Raw genomic sequence first — 10,339 nt, forward strand, 5'->3', positions numbered from 1 at the left:
GCAGAAAGAACTAAATTTCTTCAAAAGTGCTCCCCAACTACTATCTCTTAACTGTTGAATCAATGACTTTGTACTAGAAACCAGATGCATAACATTCAAAATGTCTTGAGATTTTTGTTGCAATACTTGACAAAATTTATCAGTGATTCCCATGATTTCTTTCATCATATGCAAAATGAAAACAAAATCAAATGATAATAAAGATTTAAGAGCATAAGTAGCATCACCACGTTGAGAATATGTAGATCCATTAGTAGCCAAATCTTCCAGAACTGAAGTTGTTGCTCCAAACATACGTAAAAGGCTACAAATTGAGTTGAAGTGAGAGCTCCACCTAGTATCTCATGATCTTTTTAATGTGCCAATTTGATTTGCTCCCCTTCCTATTTCAATTTGATTAGTTGCAACTAAATGGAAAATTTCAGTTGCATAAGCAGATCGTAATTCATCATTGCATTTGCAAGAAGAGCACACAACATTGATAATATTACTCAAACTTTGGAAAAAAGTATGAACATCAACAACTTCTCTAGCCGCAGCAACAAAAGCTAGTTGTAATTGATGAGCAAAGAGATGAACATAATATGCATAAGGACATTCTTGAATAATTAAAGCTTGTAACCCTTTCCACTCTCCACGCATATTACTAGCTCCGTCATACCCTTGACCTCGAACATTTTGAATGTTGAGATTGTGATGAGATAATGCAGAACAAATCTCTTGTTTTAGAGTAGCAGAAGTAGTATCTTTGACATGAACAACATCTATTAGCCTTTCTTTGACAAATCCATGCTTATCAACAAATCTAACAACAAGTGCCATTTGTTCTCTTCTAGATAAATCTGACAACAAGTGCCATTTGTTCTCTTCTAGATTCATCTCTAGCTTCATCAACAATCAAACAAAAATTTGCATTACCAATCTCATTGTGAATTTTATTTTGCACCTTTCTAGCAAAAACATGTAGAATTTCCTTTTGAATAGAAGGTGATGTGTATATTGCATTTTGAGGAGTATTATCCAAAACAACTGCATCCACTTTTTTATTGTAAGAAGCTAATAATTTTAACATTTCAAGAAAATTTCCTCGATTCTGAGACTCATGACTCTCGTCATGTCCCCTAAAAGAACAAGCTTGAAACATTAACCATCTGACAGTATCAATAGAGGCTTTAAGACGCAATCTATTGCTTAAAACTTGTTGTGAGCTTTGCTTAGCCAATACTTTGTCAATGTGACATAAATGATTAAGCAAATCTTTACAAGACTTAACATCAATATTACGAGGAGAATTAAGAGATTTACCCACATGAGATAAAAATGCACAATCCTTTCCATTATTCACTTTTTTCCATCAATATTACGAGGAGAATTAAGAGATTTACCCACATGAGATAAAAATGCACAATCCTTTCCATTATTCACTTTTTTCCAATTGCGAAATCCTCCTGATGTGAATGGACTTGATTTTCTAAAAAATAAATAGCATGGAAGACAAAATGCAGCATTCACTTCTAGCGAATATTCTAGCCAAGAAAAACTCTTAAACCAATGAGCTTTGAAACGACGAGGATGACTTTCTAGACCAGAAAGAGGGTACTCATTCATAATAAATTGATATGGTCCAAACTTTATGTATGCTCTACAGATTTTATCTTGTTGATTGATAGGATAATTCCAAATTTGCGGACGCTTTCCGAGATCACGCATCAATGTATCAATATTAACTTGATCTATTTCAGTCCTTGTTATTTTGGAAGCAGGGGGTTGAATATCTTGCTCAACAAGTTGTGTCACAGGTTGCTCAATAATATTTTGAACATTACTCAAAGAATCTGAAGTTGAATTTTGTTCATCATATATTCTCTCTTTTCTCTTGAAAAATGAGTGAATTGTTTTCATCTTTGACATTTTTAACTTAACTTGAACTATCTAACAAAAAAATAAAAAAATAAAAAAATTGCATATATATTATTTTCTTTAAAAAAATATTAAACCTATTGAGCAATAACAAATAATTTTAGAAACACAAATATATAATAACCAAAAATAAAGTTATTGATTTACCTGATTATTTTTTGTTCCAAGTCTCACAAAAAAATAATTCTATTGAGTTTTGTCCTCACTTCAATCTTTGAACACTGTCCATTATAAAAAAAATAAATTAATTATTTTAAATAAATAATGTAAATAATACTTGACATTGTCATTAACTTAAAAAAAATTGAAATATACCTCTTTGAATCTTTGTTGTGCATTCAATGGTTAATATTTTGTTGTTCACTTCTCTTCAATGGTTTTTCTTCATATGTCTTGTTTTGGTATGGAAAGAAAATTAGAATGAGAAGAGTAGAAGACCAAAAGTTTGGGAATCACTAAAAGAGAGAGAAAAGTGGCGCTATGCCTATGATAGTTTGAAACAAATATTTGAAAAATGTACTAGGGTTACTTTAATTAATAGTATGGGTTTGGGCTAGTATAATAGAACCATTTTTATTAATTATTAGAATGGGCTATTTGTTAACAAGAGCAACAATAATTCAAATATCTAATACATAGTGCAGTTTTTAATTATTTTAATTTATAAAATTTTGTAACTTATATTTTTTTCAATATTATATATAAAAATAAATTTAATATTATTAATTATTACTATTTACTATTTTTTTTAAATTCTGGGCGTTAGGCCCTTAGACTGTTTTAATCTGTCTGAAGGTTTTTTTTTTTTAACAGATTTAAACTCTTTGAATTTAGAACTTAGAACACTAAAAACTTTAAATAAAATAAAAATATTGCACAATCGCACACAATCAATGAAGAAACAACAATGGCATTTTAACGTGCGTTATACCACGCAACATGAAATATTCTGAAATCTGAACCGTTCAATTTACTTTTGCATTGAGAAGCGATAACGATTACAGATTAGAGTACTAGACGGATAAAACCATGTGGGTAATGTCGCTCATGTTCATGCAACCCCAAAGTCAAAGTCAAAGGCACCTGAAAACTGTAAAGTGTAAACTTCCTTTCATTTCAGTCACATGGACGGAGGACTTGACTATTTTGTCCGAAATTTTTTTGAAATGAAATAAATTAATTAATTATTTTCTAAACTAAAGTAAACTACTTTTATTTATCAAAATGCACTTTTTTAGGTTGGAGAAGGATTTTTTATTTAAATTATTAAAATATAATATTTACTAAAATATGTGATGTACAGTAAAATACAATTTTACATACATATTACACATTTCAAAATATTCAGTTCGGATATTTGAGATATGTTACAATATTAAAAAAAAAATTGATTGCACTCGAGATATGATATAATTACGTAGTTGTACATATCTAAAGTGCTGAGTACTCGAAATAAGATTAGAAAATAATTTTGACCAGTGTACATAAAATATACGTGTATAATTATGTAGGGTTTCTATATATTAGATAATTACATAAAAAAATTATATAAGGAGTTTCAAAACTTCAAAACTACTCGAACTTCATTTATATCACTACTCTTTATTCTCTTTCTCCTTTTTTTCATAGATATGGCTAGTAATTAAGTTTTTTTTTGGAATTTATCCCAATGAGATCATAAACGATGAGGGGGAGTAATATTTGAGTGTATCTCACTCGTGATGTTGCACACTTGTCATCTTGATTCTCTAGTTAAATTGAAAAATATCATCTTGAACAACATAGGGATAATAGGTTCCAAGAAGGTGAGAAGAATTGTCTGTAGATTTCTATCAGCGCCACTAAGTGGAGGATTTCTTAATAGGACATTTTGTATCCAAGCCGATAAACATTAATATTCGACATACATGTTCTGCTAATGCGTAACATATGATGGAATGATATGTTGCGATTCATGATGTAGGTGGTGGTTGTGGGTCGTCCTTTTCAATTCCATAGATAGTTCCGGTAGCGATGACACCGATTCACTATGCTAAACCTTGTGGTCGTGTCAAAGAAGACAAGATACTAATTTGGATTACGTACTAAAATTGGATAATCTAATAAGAGTGATTCCTCTTAGGAGTATGTGTCAAAGACTCTAGCTGCTAGGAGTCGGTTTCTTCTTCCTCCGCCTTTGACAATTTCACAAGTATCAGATTTTCAAGTCATTATCACACTCTTAACTTGGACACTATGCAATTAGATAATCCTTTCAACCTTGACAATAGGGAATATTATAACACGGATAGCAGTAAAAAATTTCAGGTAGGCCATAACTTTAGGAGTATAAATGTTGTTCTCCAAAGTTGCGAGAATCGGACCGGCCAATAAACCAATAAAGTTATTAGTTCAATGATTCACTGGTTTGACTAGGGTTCAACTGGTTTAATTAAATATTAAATAAAATTATTAAAAAATTTATATATAATTTTAAATATATAAATTCAACCATTTTTTAATTATATATAACTGGTTCTAATTAATCTTTGGGGATTCTTGGACAGCATTGACAACATTGTCTTATGGTTGTTAATTACTTTGTGATTGTTCCATCTTTAACATATAATAAAAAATCATGAACAAATTAATTCAGCAAATAAATTTGACAGAATCATTCAGCAACTCACTATTCAGACATTCAGTAAATCACTAAACCCAATTATATTAACAAATAACAGTAGAATAAACAAAAATAAAAAATTCACAACTCAACTAATCAGCAACTCGATTTTAAATAACAGCAATTAATAACTATCCAAGAATCCACTAAAAAATATTTTTTTTTTCTCTTCATCACGGTATGTACCTATTATTAGATGTCTTAAATATTTAAATGATATTAATTTATATGCTATAACTTTTGAACAATTATTGTTCACATATTGATGTAAGTTCAAATTCTACAACCCAAATATGAAAGATTTTTTTCTAATATAAAAAAAAATTAATTAATTATTGAATAAGATTTTTAAACTTTATTTTTTGAAATACGATTTTTTTTTGTAATTAAGACAAGTTTACTACACTTTCGATGAATTCTATCTTACGTTTCCACAATAAAAATATACCTGTTGGAGAGTAGATCAAAGAATCACAATTTGATTGTCTACTTTCGTTCTCATTATTGACATTTTTTTCTACAATGTCAAGGAATCTATTGTCATCCATTCATTACAATGGTGAAATAGTGTATGATGAAGAAGGTTCTATCGTTTTTAGATCGAGGCAACCGATAATTACCTATATGACACAAGGAGTCAACAGTCTAACAGCATTGAAAAATCTGATATTGCATTCTGTCGGATAGCAAGAGACAAAAAAGGTGAAAAAAATTTACTACAGATATCCGACTGAAGTAGATGGCAGTTTGTTTTATAAAAGGTATATTACAGTTGTCTTGTCTCCGTTGCTAGTATATTTATTAGACCACGGTTGTGAGAAATATTTCTATTGTTTTGAATTAGGTATCGTTTACGTCACGACGAAGACGTACAGCTTATAAGGTCGTGGCACAACTGATGGATAAATATTCATCTGTTGGAATTATTCATGATTCTCGTTGAGTTGGGTGCCGAGGATCATCTGCAAATACTATCGACGATAGTCCATTGAGTGGAGCTGTTAGACGAACTACCAGAAGGACGATGGTGGATCTAAATATGCCACCTGAAGATAGTCAAGAGGGGTCTAATGTTAAAGTTCGTAATGTTGACTTGATGTATTACAGTGTTGAAAGTCATGAGGGTTCTGCTATCAGGGATCCAACGATGGATCAGTATAAAGTTAACCCCGATGACGGAGATGATACTGATGAAGAACCACCCGAAATTCCTTATGATGGTGACGAGGAAGAAGAGATGAACTACTACGATGATACACAAATCACTCTGACACAGCCTGCCATTTTTCGACCATATGATCGACCGGATCATTTCACGAGGTTGAATATCGATGCAATGACTTCAGATTGGTCGTTTACCCAGGGAGGCCCCAAAGAGGATCCAAGCAACGAGTTTGAGGTTGGACAATAATTTAAGTACAAGGAAGAAGTTATGTTGGCAGTTAAGTGGTACAGCATCAGGAAGGTTGTGGAGTATAAAATAGTAGAGAGTGACCAATTGAGGTGCAAGATCAGAGGCGCCTACCAAAGAAAAACAAAAAATTAAAAAAAAGGGATGGTGAAGATAAAATCTGTACATCGTATCCTCGTAACTCAATAACTGCTGCTCCATCTAACCACACTCTAGTAAAATAAAATCACATATACTGAATTCAGTTCCTTTTACATTAACTAAATTATTAAAAAACATATTTAACTCTATAATTGTCTATCTTAGTTCTTAATCAGTTTATAAACTTACTAATTTAAATTTAACCAAATTACATGACGCCGTCAACTAACACCCTAAACAACTCTAATTAATAACTAACTGAACCCTAAATGTTACTACTCATATTTTTTTCTAATATAATTTAATCTAATTAATTATTCTACTAATTATCTTGTAATTCACAACTTAAACTAATTATTCTGACTAAATTAACTAACAATTAACTCACAACTTATACTAATTAACATGTTATAAATAATAAACAGTAACTGTACTTGGAAACGATAACATAAAAATTCTAATTAACATGTAAACAATAAATCTATAACTGTAACTAACATGCAACCTCTAACTAGTAACTTTATCTAACATGTAAATAGTAATTCTAACTAAGCTGAAAAAAGTAACTCTAACTAACATATTATTTACTGACCTGAAATCGAGAATGTCAATAACGAACTTCACAGACGTCAAAAAGACGGAAAGGAGAAACAAAGTAAATTTAAAGGAGAGATTGGAAAAGAAAGAGACAAATGAAAATGGTCTCATCAGCTTTATATATAGTGTCAAACTCATTCTAGAGTTCGTTGGAGGTGCAGCGAATTTGCCTTAATTACAAAAAAAATTGTATTTCGAAAAAGAGAAAGTATAGAGAGCTAATGAAATATTTGTACAATGTGTACAATAAAGATTTAGAGATGTCAGATTCAATAATCAAACAAAAATACAGAAAAATCAAAGAGAAAAGGAAAAGGTTTATGTTAAAGAGGAAGGAAGAAGGAGATATTTATGTTAAAAGTCTTTTATAAGTAATGCAACGTGTAACTCTAAATCATTTAATTGAATTTCGATAGTAAAATCACTTATATACAGAATATTATTGTAAAATGTTTACGATAAATATGAAAAATAAAATTGGCTATTAATAAGCATGCAATATGATTATTACAATATATAGTTGGTGATAATAAGAAAAACATATTTTATGTTATTAGTTTTTTTTTTTAAATAAAAGGCTCAACACAATATAGTGGAGCAGTCAAACAGAAACAAAAGTCAAAATAAAGAAACGCAACAACTCATAAAAAATAACTCCTTGTCATTTTCGATATTGCCATTAATAATTAAAGGGGTCTACACCTCTTCACTCATCGTGGCTCAACATAGTCATGTATTAGAAATTTATATTTTTTATTTTATTAAATATGTCGATAGCATTACGATTTGGATCAATTAAAAAAAAATCGATATAATTCGTTAGATGTTATTAATTTGTTTTTTATTTTTTTATCTAATACAATTTTATTCAAAAAATTGTGATTTATATTGTATCAATATGAAATTTAATTTTTAACCAAATTTAATTGAAATTATTGTAATTTCGATTAGAATAAATCTTTATATCTAAGTAAAATACTTATCTAAATTGTTATAACAACTTTTTAAATTATGTGCTTCTTTTCTTTCTTCTTTTCCTTCTCCTTCTTCTTTTTCTCGCATTTCTTCTTCTTCTTTTAAATTTGTGCAGGTTTTTCTTCTTCCCTTCTTCTTCTCATCCTTCTTCTTCTTCTTCTTCTTCCAAATTTGCACACGTAAATTTTTTTTTCTTTCCTTATTCTTCTCCTCTTCTTACTTCTCCTTCTCCTCCTTCTTTTTGTTTATCGTCATCACTATTAACACCAATATTTTGGAAACGTCTTTATTAGTTCTGATTTTCATCACTAAATAAATTCGGTTCGTTTCTTAATTTATTTTGATTCATGTGTGTGTTAATTTCGGTTCACTTTTTTATTCACAAGTGAACTGAAATGAACACACAAATGAACTAAAATTAATTCACAAATGAACTAAAATAAACTAAAAAATGAACTAAAATTATTTAATGATGACATTAGAGAAAATCAAAACCAATAAAGATGTTTGCAAAATGTTAGTGTTGTTGGTCGACAACGAAATAAGAGGAGAAGAAAAAGAAGAACGTATGCGTGAACAGTGGCGGAGTTTGAAACGAAATTTTGGGGGGCCAGATAGAAGATAATTGTCAAGATGTTTTTGATATGAATCTCATTTAAGATAAACTTGTCTAACCTCATATTTCTGATTTGGATAATATTGTCAAATTTAAAGCCATTTTTTAGGGTATCGTTCTAAAGAATTAAGGTCAAACTCATCAGATGTAACTCTTTAAACTTTTAAAGGTTGTATTTTACTTTTTTCGTGATTCATTAAAGTAGAAGAACTATCTATAGGTGTTGATATTGTAAAAGTTATATGTTTTCCTTCTTAAATATTAGCCTTTCTCTTAAAAAATACATCATCAACTCTTTGATTTTTTATGACTATTTTATATAAAAATTTGAATATATATCCAGTAAAATATGTAAAAGAAAATTAGAAGGACAAATATTAAAATTTATAATATTTATTAAATTTTTTTATCAATTTATACACATACAATAATATCAATACTTATTGAATATTCTAATATTTTTTATCATATAAAAAATTAAATTAAATAAACAGTAAAATATAAAATAATATTAAATTACATAAATAAAAAATACCTAATTTTTTATATTTGAACTCAAAAGTAAAGGGAGTGTTGCTTATTGAATAGAGAGCTGCGAATACACTCAATTCAATCCAAATCCAATATGTTTTGAATGTTTAAAACTAAAAATTATTATGCAATAAAAACAAGAGATGAATATTAAACTTTGGTATTTTAAGTCATAATAAAATATTTGAGCCAACTGAATTATTTTTTATTTTTAAAATAGTATTACTAATTTTTTTAATAAAAGTTTGGGGGAGTTATGGCCACCCCTTGTTTGAACTAAGCTCCGCCACTGTGCGTGAATTCGAAAGAAGAAGAATGTATTCATGAATTTGAAACAAGTGTTAGGAAATTATTTAATTTTCTAGTTTATTTGTGGGTAATACATATATTAATCATAAGAGGCCTGTTACACATACAAGCCTTTTTAGCTTACAAGCTATACAAGTTGGTCTAAGTAAAAAAAAAAAAAAACACGCGCACCACTCCTTTAAAATCGAGCGTCCAATTATGCTGCACTCTTCCTCTTCTTCCTCAATCAAAACGCAAATCGTCAAGATTCGCACTCTTCCTATTCTTCCTCAATCAAAACACAAACCGTCAAGATTCAAGCAACATTCGAAACAAAAGACACGTTCCAACTCCTCGCGAAGAGTAGAAAAAATTAAGAAGAAAAGATACAAATCTCCATAAAAAATGACCAGAAAAAACGAAGAAACATTATTCAAGGTACTGTTTTACTGTTCTTTTAAGTTTTTTTCTAGATTGTCTCTGTCATATGCCTCATCCTTAACCAGCAAAACATTAAAAGATTTCAAGAAGAAATATACTGTCTCTCCCATGTTTTGGGTGTATTTCTTAAATCCTTTGGGTGTATTTCTGTAACCATTTGGGTGTATTTCTGTAATTTTTTTTGTAATCGTTTGGGTGTATTTCTGAAATTCTATTATCTTCAAAATAATTTCAAAGCTTGATTTCAGAAACAATGAAAATCGAAAAAAAAAAACGAAGCAGATCCAACAAATTTGGCAAAAAATTTGAAAAAAGAAACGAAATCTTTTGAAAAATGGAAGTTATATATTTGCGCATTAATTGATTTGAATTGATTAAAAAGTCTGTTAAAGAGGCACGCAACATAAGCAACGCGTTTAGTGAGTTTTGTTTTCTTCAGACTTGTAAAGCTTGTAAGCGCAGACACTTGTATGTAGAGATTAATCATTTTCATAATCACAAATTATGCTATTTCAAATTAAATGATTTATATAGTGGTGATCTCACTTATTGTTATAAATGCTAAATTAAATAAATCAATTACTTTTGATTTTGAATTAAATGAGAATAAAATAAGATATTATCTTTTGTGCTCTAGATAATTATCTTTTGAATTTTAGATATATTATCTTTTAGACTTTAGATACTATTTTTATTTGGACTTTAAGGTTTAATGTGTGTCATACTAAAATATAAATAGTGCCTTCAGGGTTTCGGT

The 10,339-nt window shown here is 29.2% G+C and overlaps 1 protein-coding gene across 1 annotated transcript; it reads right to left on the reverse strand.

Annotated features, from left to right (window-relative positions):
* Positions 1-342: 342 nt before the first annotated feature.
* LOC110272679 (uncharacterized) lies at positions 343-5,130 on the reverse strand. Its single transcript, XM_052262674.1, has 3 exons — positions 5,031-5,130; positions 947-1,224; positions 343-885 (listed from the first exon to the last, which is right to left on the reverse strand). The coding sequence occupies exons 1-3, from the start codon at positions 5,128-5,130 to the stop codon at positions 343-345; spliced, it is 921 nt and encodes a 306-aa protein (XP_052118634.1).
* Between the last annotated feature and the right edge of the window lie 5,209 nt (positions 5,131-10,339).

This window comes from Arachis duranensis, chromosome 6 (genome assembly GCF_000817695.3).
Source record: "Arachis duranensis cultivar V14167 chromosome 6, aradu.V14167.gnm2.J7QH, whole genome shotgun sequence".
NCBI lineage: Eukaryota > Viridiplantae > Streptophyta > Magnoliopsida > Fabales > Fabaceae > Arachis > Arachis duranensis.